Genomic DNA, 24,940 nt, shown 5'->3' on the forward strand with positions numbered 1-24,940 from the left:
CCAGAGTCTAATTTTAAAATATTGTTATCACCCCCAAATATGCCCCTCGTCTATTTATAGCCACTTCTCCTTCCCACCCCTCAGTTCCAGGCAACCCCTAATTTACTTTCTGTCTCTGTAGATCTGCCTTTTCTAGATATTTCATAGAAATGGAATCACATGATAGATGGTCTGCTATGTCTGGATTCTTTTTTTTTTTTTTTTGCCATTTCTTGGGCCGCTCCCGCGGCATATGGAGGTTCCCAGGCTAGGGGTCGAATCGGAGCTGTAACCACCAGCCTACACCAGAACCACAGCAACGCAGGATCTGAGCCGCGTCTGCGACCTACACCACAGCTCACGGCAACGCCAGATCCTTAACCCACTGAGCAAGGGCAGGGATCGAACCCGCAACCTCAGGGTTCCTAGTCGGATTCGTTAACCACTGCGCCACGATGGGAACTCCTGGATTCTTTCACTTAGCATATTTTTTAAGGTTCTTCTTGTAGCATGAATCACAACTTCATTTCTTCTCATGGTAGAATAATACTTTATTATATGCATCTAGTGCATTTTGTTTATGCATCCGCCAACAGGTTATTTCCACTTTTATTTATTATGAATAAGGCTGCCTGAAATTCACATCCAAGTCTTTTTTTTTTTTTTGTCTTTTGTCTTCTTTGTTGTTGTTGTTGTTGTTGCTATTTCTTGGGCCGCTCCCGAGGCATATGGAGGTTCCCAGGCTAGGGGTTGAATCGGAGCTGTAGCCACCGGCCTACGCCAGAGCCACAGCAACGCGGGATCCGAGCCACGTCTGCAACCTACACCCCAGCTCACGGCAACGCCGGATCGTTAACCCACTGAGCAAGGGCAGGGACCGAACCCGCAACCTCATGGTTCCTAGTCGGATTCGTTAACCACTGCGCCACGACGGGAACTCCCACATCTAAGTCTTTGTGGGGACAGGTGTCTTGATTTCTCCTTGGTAGACCCCTGGGAAAGAAATTGCTAGGAGATGTGGTAAATTTATGTTTAGCATTTTCAGAAACTACAAATTGTTTCCCAAGTAGCATCATCATGTTGTATTCCCACCAGCAATGCGTGAGAGTTCCAGTTTCTCCACACCCTCCCCAACACTTGGTAATGTCTGTCTTTCTGCTGATGGCCACGCCTTAGTGGGCATGAAGTGGGACCCATCATCAATAGGATTCGCCCTCCTGATGGCCAGTGATGTTGAGCATCTTTCTATGCTTCTTGTCTTACTTCTCATTTTCCTTACCACCTCTGGGCTTATAATCTCGCCTTTCACCTTGAATCAGTCACACAGTCCACAGGCAAACCCTAGAACTCGTCCTTACCTCCCTCGAAAATCTCAAATGTGAACATTCCACTTTTAACCATGTCGTACAGCAGAAATTATCACAGCCTTGGAAATTACCTCCACTTCAATCAAACTTAAAAAAAAAATCTCTCCAGCCTACTATCTCTCCACTACCGGCAATTTTCCCGTTTTATCAGGATCAGTGGATTCTGACCACATTATACTCTCAGCCTCTGCAGATCTTCATTTTTCTTCTTCTCCACCTCAGACCCCATGAGAGAGCATTAAAGGTGTTCCTTGGCACTTCCCTCTGTTTAGGGTGCTTTCCTGGGAAGACCACACCTCTGGGTGCATCCAGTGCTATCCTGCTTGTACATCTTTGCCTGCACACTGAACAGGGCTTGAGAAAAACCATCAACTACCCTTTAATTTTTATTAAAGGATAATTGATTACAACATTCTGTCAATTTCTGCTATATAGAAAAGTGGCCCTGCACGTGTGTGTGTATGTGTGTGTGTGTGTGTGTGTATACTATTTTCTCATATTATTCTCCATCATCTTCCATCACAAGTGGTTGGATATAGTTCCCTGCGCTGTACAGGAGGACCTCACTGCGTATCCATTCTAAACGTCATAGTTTGCATCTACCAGCCCCAAACTCTCCGTCCCTCCCACTCCCTTCCCTTTCCCCCTTGGCAGCCTACAAGTCTGTTCTCTATGTCTGTGAGTATGCTTCTGCTTTGTACGTGGGTTCATTTGTGCCTCATGTTATTTTATTTTTTGCCTTTTTAGGGCCTCACCCACAGCATATGGAAGTTCCCAGGCTAGGGGTCAAATGGAGCTACAGCTCCTGGCTTATACCACAGCTACAGCAGCGCAGGATCCAAGCTGCATCTGTGACCTAGACCGCAGCTCATGGCAACGCCAGATCTTTAACCCACTGAGCCAGGCCAGGGATCAAACCTGCATCCTCATGGATTAGTATCCACTAATCAGATTTGTTTCTGCTGTGCCGCAACGAGAACTCCTGTACCATATTTCAGATTCCACATGGAAGTGATATCCTATGGTACTTGGCTTTCTTTAAAGTCATGATCTCAGCCCTCAAAGTGTGTATGGGGGTGCCTGGCGATCATCTGCCCCCATCCCATGTACTCAGTCTCCGACTCCCCAGGTGACTTTTTCATACTTGTCCTTTCTCCTCAAGCCTTCAGGACATCCTCTCGGAGCCCCCTTCTTAGCTGATGGCCTTGTTTCCAATTCTGCTCGGAAAGTAGAAACAGTTATGAAGGCACAGCGAAACATGTCTAGCCACCTACAAGCATCTGTTCCTACCCTCCTTCCTTCCTCTTCTATGGATGGAAAGTTCTTGTTGCTATCTACGGCCGACTCACTTCTCATGCACTGAGACCCACCCCCTCTTATCTATTCAGAGAACTGCTCCAGGAATTTTCCTCTCTCCTTCAACAGCTGCCCCTGTTGTGCTGGAACCACATCTGTCCTAATTAAGCCTTCTTTGGACTCCACACCCCTAACACCGACTCGCTTCCTCCATTGCTCTGCTCCTAGTAGTAGCAAAAGTCCTTGGTAGGTTTGTCTTCTCTACTTATTTGCGTCTCCAGTTCATCTCTTCCAAGTCTTTCCTGACCTCACCTCAGTCAAGATTTCACTTTGACCATCCATCACAGCAGCCCCTGTCCAAGCTGTAGTGACCTTCAGTGCTCCTCAACCCAGTGGTCCGTTCTCAGGCCTCCTTTGACTTGACTTACAGCAGAGTTGACCTAGTCATGCCCACCTTCTTGAAGCAGCTTTCTTTGTGTGTGTGTGTCTTTTTTATCTAGGGCCGCTCCCACAGCATATGGAGGAGGTTCCCAGGCTAGGGGTCTAATCAGAGCTGTAGCCGCCGGCCTCAGCAACTCGGGATCCGAGCCGCATCTGTGACCTACACCATAGCTCACAGCAAAGCAAGATCCTTAACTCACTGAGCGAGGCCAGGGATTGAACCCACAACCTCATGGTTCCTAGTCAGATTCATTAACCACTGCGCCACGGCGGGAACTCTGAAACATTTTTCTTACTTGGCTTGATTTTGACTTAGTCACACCCACCTTCTTTTTTTTTTGTCTTTTTTTTTGTCTTTTTGCTATTTCTTGGGCCGCTCCCGCGGCATATGGAGGTTCCCAGGCTAGGGGTCGAATCAGAGCTGTAGCCACCGGCCTACACCAGAGCCACAGCAACTCGGGATCCGAGCCGCATCTGCAACCTACACCACAGCTCACCACAACGCCAGATCGTTAACCCACTGAGCAAGGGCAGGGACCGAACCCACAACCTCATGGTTCCCAGTCGGATTCGTTAACCACTGCACCACAACGGGAACTCCACACCCACCTTCTTGAAGCATTTTCCTTGCTTGGCTTGACCTCTCACCTCACTGGTTTTATATCTCTTTTGTTAATTCGTCCACTTGTGGCCCCCTTTCAAAGTTTAGAGTATCCTTGGCCTAGTCCTTGGGCCTCTTCTCTGTTTGAACTCACTCCTAGAGTGGTTGCACCCATGCATGTGAGTGTAACCCCACAAACCAAGGCCACTCCAGCTCTGTCTCCAGCCTGGACCCCTGCTTCACGTTCGCAGACCCAATTGTCCTCTCACAGTTTGCACCTGGATGCCTAAAACATATTTCAGGTTGTGCAAAACAGAGGTCCTGGGTCCTGTCTCCTCCAAATCTGCCCCCCTCCCACTTGTTAACTTTCCCCAGGTTAGTTCATGGAAATGCCACTTTTTCAGTTTTCCTGATACAAATTTCTGGGGTCCTCCTTAACTCCTACATGCGTTTGCTGGGCTGCTGTAACAAAGTGCCACCAGTCGGTGGCTTCAATGACAGAAATGTACTCCCTCTTCATTCTGGAGTCTGGAAGTCCAAAATCAAGGTGGCTGTAGGTCTGGTTCCCTCTGAGGCCGGGGAGGGGTGGTCCTTTCCAGGCATGGAGATGGCCGTCTCTTCCCTGTGTCTTCACACGGGTCTCCCCTCTGGGCGTGTCTGCGTCCATCACATTTGGAATAACACCCTGTTTCCTTACAAAATCTTACGTGATCATTAGCTTCTACTCCTTACCATGTGCTCTTTGCTCGTGTGCCCTCCTACCAGCCACCTTTCTCCATTCCTTTAGCAAAGCCAGGCTGCCTTCAATCTGCGAGGTTTTACTTTTCTCTCTCTCAGGGAAGAAAAATCTTCCTCCAGTTCTTCCCATAACTGGCTCTTTCTCATGCTCAGATCTCACCCCAAAAGTGACCTATCTGACTCCCCAAAGTAGCCCTCCCTCTGAACGCATTCCATCTCCCATTGTTCTTTCATAACCCGTTATGTCACCTGTGCTGTCTCATGTAGTCTTTGTTTACTTGTTTACTGTCTGCCTCCCCCCTGCGTATATAAGTTCCCAAAAGGCCAAAACCTTTCCATCTTGGTCCTCACTCTGTCTCCAGCCCTGGGGGCTCAGTACATGCTTACTAAAAAAAAAAAAAAAAAAAAAAAAAAGTTAATGAAACCCTCTAATGTCCACCCAGATGGGGAATCCTGACATTAACTATGTCACACTCTTGAAACAATGATTTGGATATACTCATGTGTGCATGCATGCACACCCCCCCCCCACAGGTTTAGAGGAGATAGAGCAAGAAAGTTTATGTGAAAATCATTTGGAATCAACAGCATCCATCCTCTGTTCATGCAATCAAAGCCTTGAAAATATTACTTTCCTCGAAGCAGAAATGGGAAGCTATGAATTCTGGCAGGTTTGGGGGTGAGACCTCTCTCTGCCTTCGGACAATTGGTGCCCAGCTGAGCCATGTGACAAGGAAGGTGAGATCATTTTCAGCAGCTGCCACCCGAGCTCGAAAAGGGTGGATGGATATGACAAAGTCTTTTCACAAAGAACATAAATCAAAGAAGATGACTGACAGCGAAGTAAACATTTTAGAACCAGAGTAATTAGGAATATATTAGCAATTAAAATAAACTTATTATCATTAGCAAAATTGGCAGTTACTTGCAGTTTCCCCAGGGGCCTCATTTTGAGTTTACCCTCGTAGATGATATTAAGGCAGGATTAATGTTTTTGGAGATACGGTTTTAATTTTTGTGGATTTCACTGTCCCGTATCTTTGTCCATAGCCGGTAGAGCTCAGGGGTTCTCAAATAGTCTTGTGACTCTCAGGTTTTCTGTGAGCTGGACCCAAGTGTTCTGACACTAAAACTGAACAAATTGGTTGTTTACCCAATCCTCAGAGAAAATTAAACTAGTGGATATAATTTTTGTTCCCTCTTTTATGGAAGTTTTTTAGACCTTCAGCACCTGCTACCACTGTCTTCCAGGAAGTTCTAGAAAACTGACATAACTCCCTAGTTTGAAGCAAATAAATTAACTAACTAAGGAAAAGCTTTGATCACCAGCCTTCTGAGATCAGTGCATCCTCCTTCTGTGAACATGCGTGTTAACATGTTGGACTTTTTGGATGGTGACAGAGGCAGAGCAGATCCTCTTTTATGTGTCTTGTGTATCAGAATTTGAACAGAGGACTGAGGCTGCTAAAACGATGCTTAGAAACCACTGGGTCCAGTTTCCTACCTGATGCAGGCATCTCCTTATCCTGCACAGATCAATTAAACACATTTTCATTAATTAAAAGCAATTAACAAATTGCACTTAATTGAGCACCATTAAACCATCCCATTAAACATGCAGTGAAGGGACTTATCCATCCTTTCAGCTGAAGGGGCTTCCAACCACTTCACCCAGTGGAGTGCCAGGGAAGAGACCTGTCCACTTGCCACAGCGGTCACATCCTCATTTCAGTTACCTCCTGTCATATCAAAATGACTCCCAAACTTATCTCCTGATTCTGTGGGGCAGGAATTCTGGCAGGGATTGGGTGGGTGATTCTCATGTTCCATGTGGCATCACTCAGGAACATTCAGAGATGGATGGGCTGTAAACCACAGGGTCCATGAGAGGATCATTCAACCTCTGGCATGTGGACCGGGAGAGCTGGAAGGCTGAGGCTTGGCTGGAGGAGCCACCTGGGTTTGGCTTCTGGTGGCCTTAGGGAAGTCAGACTTCTCATGGGGCAACTCAGGACTCCAACAGTCAGTGTTTGGCAAAATGAGAGCTTCACGGATTTTTATGAACTCACTCTGCAAATCACATCGTGTCTCTCCCCTTGTACTCTATTGGTCCAAGTGGTCAGAAGCAAGCCCAAGTTCATTGATGCTGCCTTTCAATGGGAGGAATGTAACATAATTTGTATCCATGCATGTTTAAATCTTCCCATTCACCACTGGAAAATTCCAAATAAAAGATGGGAGGAAAGACTTGAAACAGTCAAAGTGCTGATAGGAAGGACTTGACACTGTCGAAGTGTTGGTAAGATTGGGAGCTGGTTTCACTTGTCATAAAGTCACAATGAGGAAATTCTTTGGAAGGAAAATTAATGCAAAGCACAATGGAATTATAACCACAGTATTAGTTACACATCATAAAATACTGAATTGTATAATAATAATAAAAATCCAATAGCTTTCTAGGTCAATGTCCCTGGAATTTATCTAGCACAAAAGAAGGAGGAGGCCTAATTTGCTGTCACTGGAATTTTTTAAAACCCACTTCAAAATTTATTTCTACTTATACATGGAATATGTTGCAGCAGTTTTCTCAGGAAGCCCCGCTCGGCTCATCTTGTTACATTTCCAAGAGCCAAAGAAACAAGTCTATTTTGAATAATCATTTGCATAAGCAGACACACATCATGGGCTCTTTAAACTACCACATTTGTTTGAATGAAATGAACTTGACTTTAGTTGGAGCTGTCACATTGTGATTTATTTCCCAATTTCCCTTCCTGTCAATGGGCTATAACAGTCAGCCCACTGTACACCTGTCCCTCATGGCCCTTGGGTCCTCCATTTCTGAGAAACACAGTGTCTGTGACGTCGGGTTGAGGAAGGACACAGCATAACCAGCCCAGCCTGACCCATGACAAATGATAGAGTAAATATTCCTGGTTAGCCTGTTTTATCACCCACATCTCTTCTCTAGCCCACCAGAGTGTCAAATGATCTGTTCAGACACTGCTTCCAGAAGGAGCTCTTATCCTAGATTTCGGTGAATTGATCCCAAGATGAAGAAGGGTTCAATGTCCAAAAGAATGGGGCACCTTTCCTGGGTGTCCTGCTCAATCCTCCAGACACCGAGTCTGCTGTTTTGTTTAAAAAGTGTCTTTCCTTCACTCAAATTATCTCATTAAAGCCTCACAGTGATCCTCGGAGGTTTTTTCAGTACTCATCTCACAAAAGTGGAACCCGAAGCTAAGGAAGTTTAGGGTCACACGTCTGGTAAATGGATTGTGGGCCGATTTGAGATTTCCTGGCTCTGGAAGGCGTTAAATAAAATACAAAGAGAAAAAAAGTGACGGGCAGGCTAAGAGGCACGCCTAGGAAGCAGCGCCGCTCAGGAAACAGCATCCTGCGGTTCTTTGTTTAGTCTGGCCAGTCGATTTGGGGGAAAGGAAGTAGCCTGCGGCAGGTGGAGGGTGGGGACGGGGGAGCAGACTAGGTCTGGGTCGGGGGAGCCCCTCTCTGCTCCGGGAGCCCCTCCTCTGGGGAGTCTCTCCTTGCTCCTCCCGAGCCGGGAAACGCGGCCTCGCCTGGCCCCGTGCGGCCGCCGTAGAGTCCTCGTTGCCATGGCTCCCAAACTCGGGTACCGACGCGGATATACTCGGAGGCGCGACTGGGAGGTGGCCAGGGAGTCGTGGAGGCGAGCTTCCCGGGCCCGCGAACCCGCGCGGCGCCATGGGCCGGAGTAAGCGCCCCCCTCTCACCTTCCGCTCTCGACTGTCCCCATTCTGGGCATTGTCCCGGGTCTCTTGGGACCCTCGGCGCCTCTCCTTGCCGGCGGACTCCGGCCCAGCCCTGTGCAGATCTGGCTGTGCCAGGTCCTCCGCAGACTGGCTGGGCAGCTGGGCCCCGGCGAGGCTCAGGCTCAGGCTCAGGTTCTGGAAAATGGGCTGGGCGTGGGGGTGAGTGAGAAAGCCTTCGGACTTATGGAAGGGTCCTTGGAAGGGTCCTTGGAAGGCCTGGGGATTGGCATCAGACTCGCGGGTTCGAGCCCGCGCATCGCCTTGGCGGCGGTCATGGGCTAGTCACCGTCTCTGTGCCACAGCCCTCAGAGGCTTATCAGAAGGCAGTGTAGCTTAGTGGTTGAGAGAACCGGTTCCGGACCTACCCGCTCCATCTCCAACAGTGAGCCTTTGAGTCAGTGACGTCACCCCTTTTGGTCCCAACTTCCTCATCTCCAAAACGAAGGCAAGAGTCATATTGTTTACAGACGGTGTTGGCAATGTGATTATAAATATACCAGGAGACGAGGTGGCAGGATTGACATTTATGTTAGATTGAGTCCGTTATATGAGATCGAACCGTTCCAATATCGACACTGTCTTTGACCTTCCCAAGTGGCAATTTTACGCAGTTCAACCTAATTTATCACTTACTGTAAGAGTGTCATAGTGAATACTTTATGTCAAGACATTGTGGTAGATGATGGGGTTTCTGCCCTGGAAGAGCTGACAGCCTGGTGGTGGAAGGGGGCTGGTGATTGTAAACGTGATCCCTCTGCTCCTAAACCAGTTATTTTTTCTCACACTTTCCCTCCCTTATTCCCATCCCATGGTCCAACCCGAGATTCTTATGCTTACTTTTGCTCATATATATATATATATATATATATATATTTTTTTTTTTTTACTTTTCTGTAGCCTATCCTTTTCAGGTCTCGGAATTCTGTCCGCTTTCATTTGTTAGATTATTAACTTATTAGACATACTGGAGTTCCTACCCTGTGTCAGGCGTTGAGGATACAGTGGTGAAGAATCAATCTCCCTTTGAGGAAGAAGGCAAACATTTACTGAAAGATATTAGTCATGGGAGTTCCCTGCTGATCTAGTGGTTAGGACTCAGTGCCTTCACTGCTGTGGTCCAGGGTCAAGCCCTGGGCTGGCACCTGAGATCGAACATCAAGCCTATGGAGGCTGGGAGGCCAAAAAAGAAAAGAAAAGAAAAGAAAAGAAAAGAAATCAGTCACGATAAAGTCAAAACTAAGATATAAAATTTTTGACTTTTACTGCTTCCCACTGAACCCTTTACACCTGAAGAAAAAACTTGGGCTCTGAGAGAAGGTGTTAATGGCTCACATTTGCCCTGCACTTGCTACCTTCTAGAAAATGCTCCAGTTGGTTTCTGGGTGTTAAGGCTTTGAGTCCTTGCACAAATCGTGAGGTAGACACTGTTGTCACCTCTGTTTTGCAGATGAGGAATGTGAAGCACAGAGAGGTTGAGTCACCTGGCCACTGTGTATAGTAAGTTGGGATGTGAACCCGAACAGAGCTGGCATCCTTCTTTTTTAAAAAAAAAAAAAAAAAACTTTTTTGATATTTATTCAGAGTCAGAAAAGGCATCGCAAATTAGGTATCAAAAAACTAAACAGCACTGCAAGCATTACAAAACATTATCATTCATAACCTTCCCGACTCATCTTTTTTACTTTATTTCCTACAAATTTTGCCTGCATATACTCAGATTTCTTCTTTCATATGATAATGATTTTTTAATTAAAGTATAGTTGATTTATAATGTTTCTTCAATTTCTGGTGTACAGGAAAGTGACCCAGTCATACTCAGTCCCCTGTGCTGTACAGTAGGACTCCATTGCCCATCCACTCCAAATGTAACAGTTCACACCCCAAACTCCCCATCCGTCCCACTCCCTCCCCCACCCCTCGGCAACCACAAGTCTGCCCTCCATGGCCCTGATCTGTTTTTATTTTGTAGATAGCATCGTTTGCGCCTTATTTTAGTTTTCATAGATAAGTGGCATCATATGATATTTGTCTTTCTCTTTCAGACTTTATTCACTTGGTATGAGAATCTCTAGTCGCATCCATGTTGCTGCAAATGGCATTAATCTGTCCTTTTTATGGCTGAGTAGTATTCCATTTCATATGTGCACCACATCTTAATCCATTCATCTGTAGATGGACTTTTAGGTCGTTTCCATCTCTTGGCTATTGTGAATAGTGCTGTGAAGAACATAGGGGAGCGTGTATCTTTTTAGGGTTAGGGTTAGGGTTAGGGTTGTTTTGTCTGGATATATGCCCAGGAGTGGGACTGCTGGATCATATGATAGTTCTATATTTAGTTTTTGGAGGTACCTCCATAATGTTTTCCATAGTGGTTGTACCAGTTTACCTTCCCACCAACAGTGAAGGAGGGTTCCCTTTTCTCCACACCCTTTCCAGCATTTGTTGTTTGTTGACTTGTTTATGATGGCCATTCTGACCCGTGTGAGCTGATACCTCATTGTAGTTTTGATTCGCATTTCTCTGATAGTTGGTGATGTTGAACATTTTTTCATGTGCCTATTGGCCACCCAGATGTCTTCTTTGGAGAAATGCCTACTTCTTTGGAAGATGTATGGATGGCCTACATGCACATGAAAAAATAATTTTTTTCTGGCCACCCTAGCGGCATATGGAAGTTCCCCAGTCAGGGATCAAATCAGAGCCTGAGCTGAAGCTGCAGTCTGTGCCACAGCTGTGACAACCCAGGATCCTTAACCCACTGCACCACAGCGGGAATTCCAGAGCTGGCATTTTGTACATGTTGCTACACTGTCTCTTGAGACTAAGGAAAAATGTGGGGACGGAAAGAGAGGTTATGTGTAAGTTTTTGTATTTAAATTCAAGGCGACTACTTTCAGTGTTAATGTCTGCCCAGGAAGAGCAGTGTCAAACCCAGGGGTAGTTGCTAAGGGAAAAATGAAAGAATTAGTTCTTCTCTGCAAATTTGATCTGCTATAGATTATGATAAGGACAAGCTTCTTTTTTCAAAAAGAAATTTTAGTGTTGAATTCATTTCGTATGACTATGACTATCAAATGAGGATGATTTGTCTCATGGGGATGGGATCTGTGTATGCATTTGCCAGTACACAAATGCATTTGTAAGTTCCCACAGAGCCCTAGGATGCTATTGCTGGAAGGATGCTCAATGGTCTCTAATCCATGCCATCTATAAAATCGTACAGATGGAATCTGTTACACAGAAAGTTTAAGCATCTGGTCCCAAAGCTTGCACTCTTTATGTGATAGATTAGAATTAAATTTGAGACTCCAGCCCAGTGGCCTTTCATAATGTCTTCATTTTCTTAAAGGCACATAAAGGAAAAAAAAAAAAGTCTGATATTAATTCCTTTCAGTTCACCTTGAATAGGAAACTCCCATTAGTGTCATCTCCTTCATTCATTGGCTGTCACACTGTAGACTTCATCAACTGCTTACCACACGTGCTTTAAATCTTTTGTTTCCTACTTTTAAGTCTTGATTCAGTTGGCGGACAGCGTTGTTCACCTTTGATTTGAAGCTCTTCAGAATTGAGATGAGAAACATTCAATTGAGATGTCACGTGGATTGTTCATCTCACACCTATGAACAGTTGCTAAATGCTTTTTATAGACATTTTAGCTTTATACAGAAAAGCTTTATTGATGAAAAATGGACTTCCAAGAAAAGCATCAGCCTTTAAAGAAATTGCATACATTTATATACCAAGCACATAGACAAAGTTTAAGAAATAAGTAGAACACTGAATTACGGATAAATAGCAGTTTTTAGTTTGCTTTATTTTTAAATGGAAGACCTAATTTAGTTCTCCAACCGAACTGGTTGCTAAAGACTGTCCTAATGTGTTTAACTTTGTTGTTATCATAATGGCTTTATTTGACAATAGCTTCAATCCTGGAACAGCTTTTTCCTTTCTGTAATTAGTCATTGATGTAACTGAATTACAGTGATGATGAGGCAAATATCCTGTGGCCTTAAGCAAATTAAAATACTTTGACTATTAGTTATATTCGTTTAAGCTTCTATGAATGGTCCAAGGGAGATCCTTCAGACAGTGCCCTTGAAAATTAAACCGTTAAAACATAGGCATAATTCTTCTTTATCCAGTCCTTGTTCGAGAGCACGTCACGACCCTGCCGAAGGCTTTACATGCATAGGGCACTTAATCTTCCCTTTAACTCTCTGAAATAAGGGCCAGAGACACTCTCTTGAGACAGGTTATTAGAACAACTTGGTGAAAGTGCTAAGTCATAACGATACCTTTTCAGGCTTCTTTCTGCAGCTATACAAGAGTAACTGGTATTGAACTGAACCTTCCACTGTATAAACACCCACAACCGAGCAAATATATAAGGCAGCTGTTTTCAGGAAGGACAAGTGGGACCTGACTGTGCTCCTCGAGAGAAGGGAAATGCAAAAGTCACACCCCACTGCCACACTAGCTTTCTGTGCTGGTCTCTCCGAGCTAGAGAGGCAGAAGTTGGCGTTCTGAGCTGGTGAAGTTGCTGGAGTCTGTGGGGCAGGATACAGAGAAGGAGGTACAGTGTGGAGTGGGGATGTAGGCAAGGCCTGGCCGCGCATGTGGAGCGCAGACTTGCAGAGACCGGACAGAGATCACCCGCCGTGGGGCAGAGAGTCGGCTGGAGACGCCAGAGGTCACTCAGGCCCGCAGGTCATCGGAGTCCTGGCTCATCTGAATTCAAAGACCTTGCTGAGCGCCCAGGAAAACCCTTCCTTAGCAGTAAATACTGGGCCCTGGAGTCACGGCCATGCTGTAGGGCTAAGTTCAAAACTCTGACAAAAAAAAATACAGTCAGACCTAACAGGGAAAAAAGGTTCTGCCAGTACTTCAACTGCCAGAGTAAAACACGAACTCTCTTTAAAGGACAGTGATAGATAGGCAGAAATCTAGGCTATCTGGGAGTTCCCGTTGTGGCTCGGTGGTTAATGAATCCGACTAAGACCATGAGGTTTCGGGTTCGATCCCTGGCCTTGCTCAGTGGGTTAAGGATCCGGCGTTGCCATGAGCTGTGGTGTAGGTCGCAGATGCGCCTCAGATCCCGCGTTGCTGTGGCTCTGGTGTAGGCCGGCAGCTACAGCTCCAATTCGACCCCTAGCCTGGGAACCTCCATATGCCGTGGCAGCGGCCCAAGAAATGGCAAAAAAAAAAAAAAGAAAAGAAAAGAAAAAGAAATCTAGGCTTTCTCCAGTGCTTCAATGGAACAAGACAATGACCATCCTATAATTAAGAATTACTAGATGTGGAGTTTCCGTCATGGCTCAGTGGTTAACGAATCCGACTAGGAACCATGAGGTTGCCGGTTCAATTCCTGCCTCTGCTCAGTGGGTTAAGGATCTGGTGTTGCCATGAGCTGCAGTGTAGATTGTAGATGAGGCTGGGATCTGACATTGCTGTGGCTGTGACATAGGCTGGCAGCTGCATCTCCGATTTGACCCCTAGTCTGGGAACTTCCAGATGCTGCAAGGGCAGCCGTAAACAAACAAACAAAAATATAAAAAAAAATAATAAAGACAGATCCCAAGGTGGAGTTCCTTGGTGGCTGAGTAGGTCAAGGTCTCAAGTTGTCACTGCTCTGGCTTGAGTCCAGTCCCTGTCCTGGGAACTTCTGTACGTCATGGGCGCAGCCAAACAACAACAAACCCAACACTAGGTGATAGAGAGGCTGGAATTAGCACACAAGAACTTTAAAGCAGTGTGTGAGTTTCTTACAGCTGCCATAACAAATGACTACACACTGAGGTGTGCGAGTCAAAAGTCCTGTATGGGTCTCACCTACCTAAAATCAGCATCAGCGAGACTCTGGTCTCTTCTGGAGGCCCTCGGGGAGGATCCATTTTCTTGCTCATTTGAGTTGGCAGAGGCCAGTTCTTTACAGTAATAGGACTGAGAGCCTCAGGTCATTGCTGGCTCTCAGCTGAAGGCCATTTCTAGCTTCTAGAGGCCAAGCATATTCCTTGGCTGTGGCTCCCTTTCTTCATCTTTAGAACCAGCGATAGTGGGTTGAATCCTTCTCATTGCATGCATCTCCTTTTCTTCTTCCATCCCAATCTCTGGCCCAGCCAGGAAAGGCTCTCTGATTTCAAGGATGCGTTTGATTAGATTGGGTCTACCTGGATCTCTAGGCTACTCTCCCCACCTGGGGTCCCTACCCTTAATCACATTTGCAAAGTCCCTTTGCTCTTTTGTCATGCAAAGTGACATATTCCCAGGTTCTATAAATTAGGGCATAGCCATAAAACGAGCTAAGGTTCTACCTTAAGATACTAGAAAAAGATTACAAATTAAGCCCCAAATAGAAAGAAACCTGGAATAATACAAGAGCCAAACTCAAAGTAATAGAAAGCATAAGGTAAGACACTAGGAAAAAAAAAAGAATAGACCAACAGTAGAAAAAAAAAGTTAATTGAAAAATGTATTCTTATCCTCTGACCCAACTGTTTTAATCCCGGATATTACCAAAAAAAGAAAAAGTGAAAACTTTGGCCACTCAAACTTATGATTTGTTCTCGGAATTCTTTACGTATTCTGAGCATAAGTCCTTTATTAGAATAGATGATTTGCAGCTATTTTCTCTCCATCTGTGGCTTGTATTTTCATTCTCTTAACAGTTTTTCAAAGAGCAGAAGTTTAAAATTTTGAAGTCCAACTTATCAATTAGTTCTTTTATAGATTTTGGTTTTTTGTGTCATCTAAGAAATCTTTGCCTAACTCAAGCTCACATAGATTTTTCTCTTATGTTTTCGTTTCCCTAATTTTAAGTTTTGCATTATTCTGTCATCCATTTAACTCAGTTTATTTTAATGTGATGCCATTGTAATGCCAGTGGTATGCACGAATGTACTGACTTTTCCATTATAGACTCGTATACTGCAAACTGGCTAAACTGTGCTGTTCCTACTCGCAGCTTCTGATGTAGATTTTCTTGGATGTTTTTCATAGGCAGTCATACCATCTACAAAGAGAGATCATTCTACTTCTTTCTTTACTACCTGGATGCCTTTTATTTATTTTTCTTGCCTTATTGCTGAAACCTGGCTGGAACATTTACACAATGTTGAAATGGGGAGAACTATCCTTGCCTTTTCCCTGATCTTAGGGGGAAAGCATTCAGTCTTTGCCATCAAGTAGGGTGTTACAGTCGGAGGTCTTTTGTAGATGCCCTTTATCAAATTGGGTCAGTTGCCTTCTATTCCTAGCTTGGTGTGTGTGTGTGTGTGTGCTTAATCAGGTATTTGCTTCTCTCTCTTTTAACTGATCAGCATGGCAAAAAAATTGACCCATTTTATTTTCTTAAAGACCTTTTATTGAATTTTCTCTGTTGTTTTTCTGTTTTCTATTTCAATGATTTATCCTATAACCTTTATTGTTTCTTCTGCTTACTTTGGGTTTCATTTGCTATTTTTTTAGTTTCTCAAAGAGGAAGCTGATCTTGGGGCATTTTTTCTTTCGTGCTATAGGCATTTAGTGCTATAAATTTCTTCCCACGGATTTTGATATACTGTTTTTACATGTTATATTTTGTTCACAATGCTTTCTAATCTCCCTTTTGACTTCCCAATGATATTTTTTTAAAAACCCCATATTTTCTTATATTTTGTCTCGATTTTTAGACATCTTAGGCTAGAGAGTAAATTCTGTGCCTGTGACTCTATGGTGTCTGGAATCTAAAGTCTCTGCTACTCTAATGATTCAGCCTTTGTCCTGGTTCTCGGCCCTCTCTTCCCTCTGTTTTCAGGGAGAAAACGTCTTTATACACTGCCGATGTAGAACTCTGGTTTTCACACTTAGCTTTTAATGTTCGGTTGTCCCTCTTACCTTGTCAGTTGTGTTTGGCGGCAGCCACCCAATACAACTGTCCTTTAAGTTACAGTTTCTCCGAATTTCCTTTGCTCCTGATGTGTCGCACTTACTAGTACCTGCCCTTCCATTGGTAGCCCATGGGCTGAATGTTTCCGTCCCACCAAAATTCATATGTTGAGACCTTAGCGCCCAAGGTGATGGTGTCAGGTGGAGAGGCTCTGGGGAGATGATGAGGTCCTGAGGACAGACCCCTCCTGATAGGGATTTTTGCCCTTGCAAAAGAAGCCCTGGAGACCTAGCTCAGCCCTCCCATGTGTGAGGTTACTCTCAATGGTGAACAGATATTCAGGGCTCTGTATTAGCCGGCATCTGCTCTGGGGTACCACTTTCTGGCAGGTTGGGTTCCCCAGGGGCAGACTTGTAGATGGAGGTCCGTGTGCATGCGGGAGGTTTGTTAGGGAGTGTGGCTGGAGTGGGCAGGGAAGAAAGCAAGATCAGGCAGAGAAGGGAATAGACCTGGGATGCTTCTTAACAAAGGCCTTAGCTCACCAACCTGCAAGCTGGAAGGAGCTCTAAGCTTGGAACGGACCTCCGGTTCTCCCAAGGTGGGGTGAGAGCGCTGGGCCTCTTTAGCCCCACATCCACCAGTCATTGGATATGGGCTTCAGAGGCGCTGAAGTGACTTCAGAGAAGGTGGGCAGCAGGGGGCTGTCTTCCGGCAGAATTCCCAGCAGCAGGAAGTAATCTTCCGGCTTGAAGGGGGAACCCAGGCAGCACATCAAAGCATCTAGCAAACACGGGCGGTGCCCTTTCCTCATTTGTTTATCTGGCAAATATCTACTCCTGTTTCAAAATTCAGCTCAGACGTGTTCTCCGTGATGCCTCATTTGACCTCCTTCTTGTCGCTCAGGAGCGCTGGTCACTCCCTCCTTGGTCCGCGTTGTTGGTCCTCTCTCCTTCTGTCGTTGCCCCACACGCTCTGCACGAGCGCCTCCAGCAATGTCATGGTGGAGACATGTCAGGGTGGACAGTGGGGCCATCGATGCTCACGATGACCCGAGTCAGGAGGAGAAGGCAGGGCGAATGAGCAATCCCACTTCCTAAAAATTTCCATGGAAAACAATAGAAGAAAAAAAAATGTGATGCTACAGGATGAACTCTCACCTATTTGTAACCCCTTCATTTATGTTACATCTCTGTTTCATGTCCGTGTCTGCTTGGTCTTTTGAGATGTTCGAAAGTTCTGTAGAATCTGCCTTAAACACGTATTCCTAGTTTTGCTCTAATCCAGCAAAAAAGAGAGCATTGTTTACGAAACACGGTAGAAAGCCTAAAGGATGAACATGCCACTGATGGCTTTGGGATATGCTAGACCTTTGTTCAATGCTCTGGAAAGCTCTGTCACAGCAAACACCTCATGACAACCTCTAATATCCCAGAAAATTTATCCTGCTGCCCTTTGACCCCTCCACCCTGCAAAGTCACTTTATTGACACCCTTTCAAGTTATCCAGAACTCATCTTAGGGAATTGAAAGGAAGCCTGGGCTAGCTGGTCAGTTTGGGTGACAGCTTTGGTTTCCATAGCAGAATTCTTTTAGGATGATAAGTATGAATCTGTGGTTAAAACTCTCCTCTATCAACCACTCATTCAGCTACTGGGCACGACCTTCTATAGGCAGACACTTCTCAAGTCCATCTGAGCCCTGTATTTTGCTATTGGAATTTTTCCAAAATAAGGAAGGGGAGGCAGTATGTTTCATATAGTGGGTCCCTCGGCGTGGTCTTCTATCCCGCGTGACAGGCATGGTAACACCATCTGTCTTGAAATAGTCTTATGAGGACCTATTAAGGCATTTTGAAATCCCTGGAGAGATTTCTTGTAAATGCAGTGCTGTATTCTTTGGAGTAGGACTTTCTAAAGGTGGACTGTGCTCCTCGGAGTTAAAGAGTGTCTGGTCTAAATTGTATCATACGTAAAACCGCCAAAGGCCTTCCCCCTGGAAAGTCTGAAACACCGTCATCTCTACACCATGTGGATATTCTGACACATTTCTCCCGGGGGACCCTGGGTTTTGCAGTGATGTTTTGTGTTGTATAATGACCGTTTCCCGAGTGCTTTGAAAACGGTGTGCCACACAGCAGTGTGCTTAACACGGAAGAGTTCAGAAGAGGGTCCCCGGGAGATCCCAGACCTTCTCGATTCTACTTGCCCCCCTGTGATCCTCCCCTTCCTTTTTATCTGTCCTGAGTGTGTAATTGTTGCTGCTGGACAGACTCCCCCATTGTGCTACATGCATCTTAGCCCTTCCTCTCCCATGTATATGCATGCGTGTGTGTGTGTAAATGATTTATGCTAAGGGGGGGCCCTCCCCCCTTTTCCACTAATGGTGATCCGTATCATCTTAATCATCATGACGAGGAAACACAGGGCGACATAATTCTGTCCTGATATCCACATGCCTCTGAAAGGGAGGACTTGATAACTGCACACACACACACACACACACCCCATCCCATTCACGCGCATAATAGCACATTGAAAAGACTTTCTTAAACGTTAAGAAAGGTGTAACAGAGGACAAAGGGAGGAGGTTTAGCACCAGGGGAGGAGCTTAAAGCTGTAAGAACCAACTTTGGTGGCGGAAGGTGTGGGGAGTAGTTTTAATTCCCTTCTCTTACAAATTTGGTTTTCAGAACATTTATTGTGATGCTTTTCCTTGAGTGGAGCAGTCAGTCTGTTCAAGCCAGTTTGCCTAAGAGCGGTGGCCTCCCAAGACAGCAGAGTGCAGTAGGCAGTAGGAGCCCAGAGAGCCAGGCTGGTGGGGCTGGTTAGCCTCGGAACCAGCTCTTTGGCCTGCCCCGTCCGTCCCCAGGTCCTAGTCTGCAGCCGTCTCCGCTCTCAGTTGAGCCAAAAAGCTTAGAGCAGCAGGAACACCTCCCTGGCGCGGTATTTTAATCTTTCCGCCTCTGTATTTCCCTTGCCTTTCTTCCAAAGGACCATCATTGCAAAAGCAACCCCATCTCCTACCTCCAGAAGCAGCAGAGGGTTCGGCTCACTGTGCACAGAGGATGGAGGTTCATACCTGTTTTCACATTGTTTCAAAAAGGGAGACTTGACTTTGAAGGATGTGGCACAGAAGTGGGGCAGCTGAAGGTGCTGTGAAGCTTGGTCTCAGCTAGAGGAACTTGTGCTAAATATAGGAAGCTTAGGAAATCACCAGAAGCACCTATTTGTTCATGTTCAGTGCAGTGTAGCCTATGGTTCAGAGCATGTGGTCAGGCGTCAAATCCCTACCCTTAAAACCTTGCTCTTGTATTTACTGCCAAGACTTTGGACAAGTTATTTAAACTCTCTGTGCCTCAGTTCCTCATCTGGCAAAATAATTATTGTCACTACTCACATGGAACTACACACAAAGCATTTAGGACAGGGTTTGGCACCTCGAAAAGGGCAATAAACGAGACTTTATTGTCTTGTAGGATGGGCATTCCACGTTCCACCTAAAATGGGAGGGTTCAAATGGATTCATAATTTTTTTGGCCGTGTCCATGGCCCATGGAAGTTCCCAGACCAGGGATGGAACCTGCACCATGGCAGTGACAATAACCTGATCCTTAACCTGCTGAGTCACCAGGGAACTCCAGTAATTTTTTAATAGTGCCGGAAAATGCACGTTTTCTCCCTTATCATCACCCCCTGTGATTTTAGTCGCTATTGTAAAGAGGGTTCATGTCCTGGTCTTGGCTCCAGCCGTGGGCCAGGGCATTGTCTCCAGTCCCTGGGTGCCGCCGTCAACATGTGGTCCAGACCTGCGGCATCAGGCCAGCCCAGGACCACACAGCACTCTTGTCCAAGGGAGGGTGGGGGTGGGGACTTTCACTGCCCCTCCTGCCAGCAGCTTCTTTCATTCTTTCTGGAAACGGACCAAGGGGTGGCTGCTCTATAAGTTTGCAATGCAAACTCTGGGTTGTCCATCTGTCTCTTCCACCCTAGTTCAATAGCTACCTGTTGAATGAACGAGTGAATGGGCGAACCTTTCCTTATCGAATGGTTGTGGCTATTGAGGGGAGAGGCTTTCATATTTCTGCCCTCTGTCAGCCTGACCCCACCTCTCTGTGGCTGGTGCTCTGTCTTTGATTGCTTAGTGGGTCTCACCCAGTTCAATGTGACACCGCCTCAAGATTCCGTGTCAGCATTCTCAGGGTCATTATCCATCCACTTGGTCTCCATCCATACAGCCAACTGTATGTAGACCCCAGGTAAGAAAGACAAGACCTATCATCACGTCTTTCTCCTGAGTCACCCCAAAGTCACAAAAACCCTGCAGGAAGCAGCTGACCTCTCTGACCCCTTCCCTCTAGAAGATGACTTGAGCCTGGAGCATTCACACGTAACTGCAAGGAAAAACCAAGGTGTTACAAATGTAATATTATAATATGCGACACATTTTCTTTCAGTCACGGAAGATCTTATTAGACGGAACGCCGAGCACAATGACTGTATCATTTTTTCCCTGGAGGAACTCTCTTTGCATCAGCAAGAAATAGAAAGACTAGAGCATATTGACAAATGGTGCCGGGATTTAAAAATTCTCTATCTTCAGAATAACTTCATTGGAAAAATTGGTGAGTCTCGAGGACCTGGCTCTCATGATTTCTTTAAGGTTCTGGATGGGAGAGTGTTGTCTCTTGGCCAGGGGGACGCCACGGAGGGAGGAGCAAAGTGGGGGGACCACCCAGAGCTGGAGGAAAAGGGGTAGAGTCAGGGTCAAGGAGCAGAGCAGAGCAGGTGTCCACCACCCCGGGGGGGTTCTGGTCCTGGAGCCAGAGGTCTGCTTGAGGTTACATTTTAACTTTCCAAGGTCACACGTGAGAGTTCTCAGCAGGGTACTTGGCAATGTCTGGAGATGTATTTGGGTGTGTGTGTGTGTGGTGTGTGTGTGTGTGTGTGTGTGTGAACTTACTGGCAATTAGGTACAGAGGCCAAGGACATGCTAACCATCCCATAATGCACAGGAACCCACTCCCGCTCCCCCGAGAAAGAATTACCCAGCCCCAGATGGTAGTACTGCTGAGGCTGAGAAACTCTGGTGATACAGTTGCCTCCAGCTTAGCAGATAATTGAAAAGTGGCTCTAGGGATACAAAAAGTCTAGAATTTGCATCCGTTTTGGGTTTATTAACATTCTTTCTATTCCTTCAGATAATTATTTTTGGCATCTCCTGCTCTACCAGAAATTAGAAACTCTGGCACATTGTTCAATTAAAAAGGCTGTCATAGCAAACCACCAGCTATTGTGCACGAGGGCATCAGCGAGCTGTCCTAATTGCGCAGCGTGGAGAGTTCCCGAAATCTTCGTCTCCACAGCTGGGTCCATCACAATTCCTAATTAGTAGCATAGTATTTCAGTCCTTTTCAGAGCTGTGAGAAGGCTTAAATTTTTGCTTCCAAAGTATTCTTAAATTAAATACGCTTTTAAATCCTAATAATGGGATTTTTCTGCGCTTCTCCAGCCATAGGCGTTTAGGCACTTATTTAGCAAGTAAACTGTTTCTTAGGATTCAGACTTGCCCTTGGGCCCTGGAGGCAGAAGTTTGCAAAACAATGGCCTTTCCCACAGCACTACTCCTCACTGGCAGTTCCGGAGGGGCTGTGGGGAAGGCTCTGCCTAGTACAGATCCAGCTGTGAGCAGGGGTCTGTCTGCAGTCTGTTAAGACAGGGCTCAGGCCTCACCCCAGATGTCCTGATTCAGAGCCTGTAGGGTGTGCTCCCAGAATCTGCGTTTTTTTTTTTTCTTTTCGTCTTTTTAGGACCACACCCATGGCATTTGGAGGTTCCCAGGCTAGGGGTCTAATCAGAGCTGTAGCCACCAGCCTACACCACAGCCACAGCCATGCCAGATCCGAACCGCATCTGGGACCTACACCACAGCTCACAGCAACACCGGGTCCTAAACCCACTGAGCGAGGGCAGGGATCAAACCCGCAACCTCATGGTTCCCAGTTGGATTCGTTAACCACTGAGCCACAACGGGAACTTCCAGAATCTGCTTTTTTTTTTTTTTTAATGGTTTTTATTTTTTCCATTATAGTTGGTTTAGAGTGATTTGTAACAGCTTCCCAGTGAGCCCCAGGCCTGGATGAGGTTGAAAGCCTCAGAGCTGCTTGAATCGGGGGATGGATTTGGTCCACTATGGGTTTGTAGGTCTGGTAACAGCAGCTGGTGAGAACTGCTTCCAGGATGGTTTGGCCTAGAAGCTGCCTCCTCTCCTGCTGCCCAAGAATCTCTCTATATTCTTACTTTTGGAGTTCTGGTTTTTCCTGACCCATCTGGCCCATTGTTCCTGAGGAGTTTACTTTAGGTAATCCTGACAAAACAAATCTTAACTTTTTTTTCCCTACAGGTGACTCTTTTAGCATTTAGAGGGTTATTCAAGTAACAAGTGGAGAAGGAAAGGTATTTTATTGTGAGATGGCAGTTTTAACAATGATAACTTTGTGTATTTTTGATATTCTGTTATAATCCTTGGCACATAGAGCTCTCCCAATCAGTGGCTATTAAATGTTCAGATATTGCCTAGAGAAACTTCTGTAGACATCTGTTTTACTTAGAATAATTGCTGAGAGAAACATTAGTAATTTATTCCAAAATCCTCATTAAAAAAAAAAAAAAAAAATGAGCAGACTGAGGCCCAGAGAGGCAAACTGTTATTTTCAGGATTTGAGTGGAAATAAATATAAGATATTTTGTAAATTTAGATGAAACCTTAATGATGATAAAGGTGATGGTTATAAATCATCATATTTGACCTTTACAATATCCCTGAAAAAAAATGGTGCAGAGGAAGCATTATTTAATTGAGTCTGCCCCAAATGCACATTTCTTAGCAGGGTTTTCTATAGTGATGTCATCCTAAGAAGGACTTCTGTTAAAGTGTCGTGTACAGAGTTAGTACCAAGCTCTAGGGTCACATTTCCTGGCTCTACTATTCAATATTGAGCAAATGGATTAGTTCTTGGAATTCTCGTTGCTGTAAGGGAGCGATAGCTTTTACCTCATAGGGTTGTTATGAAGATTAAATGAGATAACATGCAAAATGCTTAGGAAATTGCCTGGTGTGTAGGAAGCATTCAGCAGTGTAAGCCATGGAATTATTACCTGTTCTTAAAAGGCCCCACCCTACGGCAATTTCTTGCCTTATTTATGCTTATTGTTTTACCTATGCAAGCTTTCATATTTATTAAAAACTATCATTCTGTATCAAGATAATTTTGGCTTCAAGGAAAGGAAAACGCAACTCAAGATGGCTTAGCAGTGAGGAAATTTAACATCTATCCCGACTATGAGTCTAGAGATAGGCCAGACTCCGGGGCTGGCTAATTCCTTCTCTCTGCTCCACCAGTCGCACGCAGTGGGCTGCATCCTGCAGCTGGTTCCTCATGGTTGCAAGATGACTCTGAGGACCTGTTTCACATCCAGCAAGGAAAAGAGAAGGGAAATCCGCAGCCATGAAATCTAGCTCTTCCCTCCGCATCTGACTGGGAGTGAACGGGGTGCATGAGCCCTCCTGCATCGTACGGTTGTGAGGACACTGCCACCGGCTGGTCGACTTAAGCCTGGGCATCCCAGCTGCCACTAGCAAGGGACATGGGGTTGCCACACACTGGACTGGCTTGGCTAAGCTTCACCCACTGGAGTTGGGGCCGGGTCAAGGCATGAGCAGAACTGGGTTCCATTACAGAAGATAGAGGGAGGAACAGATGCTACACAGGCAAGCAGCAGTGTCTGATGGCCAGAGACAGATTTGAAAAAGCCACGTTGTTTTGACAGCCATAATGGTCCTTAGATTCTCTTTATCATTTTCATAAGATTACATAGAAATGTCTTTTATCTTGAAGGTTGATTACATTATTTGTGTATTTCAGAAAATGTTAGCAAACTCAAGAAACTTGAATATTTGAATTTAGCCTTAAACAACATTGAAAAAATTGAAAATTTGGAAGGTAAGAATTTTCTTCGTATGAGTTACTATTAATTAAAATTGAGATTTGAAATTAGACTTAAACTGTATTACTTCAACAATAATTTAGACTTTTCAAGTTAACATTTTCCGTAAGCCTTAGGTTTGTCAAGTCTTGCTATAAAAAGTCACATATAGCAAGATACATAAATTCAGCAATGGAAGTCCGCTTCACCGCTTCCTAACCCAGCTGCCTTGGTATTAACGCTACGGTGTGTAGAAGGTAGTTTTGTTACATTTTGCTTTGTACCAATGGGATCTTACTATGAATATTGTTTTCCAAATGAATTTCTTCCATGAAGTTACCCTGTCCTTCTGCGATCCGGGAAAGGTGGGGAGGGCTGTGTAATGGAATGACCGTAGACTGTGTTTTCCAACCATCGTTTTGCTGATGGACATTCAGGGGGGTTCCAGCATTTTGCTGTAATAAGCACGGCTGCAGTGAGGCTCCTTCTACATCTCATTCTGTGTGTGTGAGAACATTCTTCTAGGACAGGTACTTAGAAGTGGAATATCTGGAGTCCCGTTGTGGTGCAGTGGAAACGAATTCGACTAGCAACCATGAGGTTGCAGGTCCTATCCCTGGCCTCGCTCAGTGGGTTAAAGATGCTGCGTTGCTGTGGCTGTGGTGTAGGTCGGCAGCTGTAGCTCCGATTAGACCCCAGCCTGTGAACTTCCATATGCCGTGGATGCAGCCCTAAAAAGCAAAACAAAAACAAAAACAAAAAAAGAAATGGAATTTCTGGGTTTCAATATGTATATTTTGGAAAACATTGCCAAATTGTTCTCCAAAGGGTCGTATCACTTTCTGCTTGTATTGATGGTCAGCGTGAGCACCCATTTTT

The 24,940-nt window shown here is 45.3% G+C and overlaps 1 protein-coding gene across 2 annotated transcripts in view; it reads left to right on the forward strand.

The window, feature by feature from the left end:
* The first annotated feature begins 8,042 nt into the window (after nt 1–8,042).
* Nucleotides 8,043–24,940, forward strand: part of DNAAF11 (dynein axonemal assembly factor 11) — a 72,980-nt gene continuing 56,082 nt past the window's right edge. The window contains exons 1-3 of one of the 2 annotated variants that reach the window (XM_047783227.1): nt 8,043–8,155; nt 20,533–20,700; nt 24,001–24,078. In XM_047783227.1, coding sequence (XP_047639183.1) covers nt 8,146–8,155; nt 20,533–20,700; nt 24,001–24,078 — 256 coding nt within the window. In that variant the 5' untranslated portion in view covers nt 8,043–8,145. The remainder of the gene's footprint in view (nt 8,156–20,532; nt 20,701–24,000; nt 24,079–24,940) is intronic. The other variant, XM_047783228.1, reaches the window with a different exon arrangement.

Source organism: Phacochoerus africanus, chromosome 6 (assembly GCF_016906955.1).
Source record: "Phacochoerus africanus isolate WHEZ1 chromosome 6, ROS_Pafr_v1, whole genome shotgun sequence".
NCBI classification, from domain to species: domain Eukaryota; kingdom Metazoa; phylum Chordata; class Mammalia; order Artiodactyla; family Suidae; genus Phacochoerus; species Phacochoerus africanus.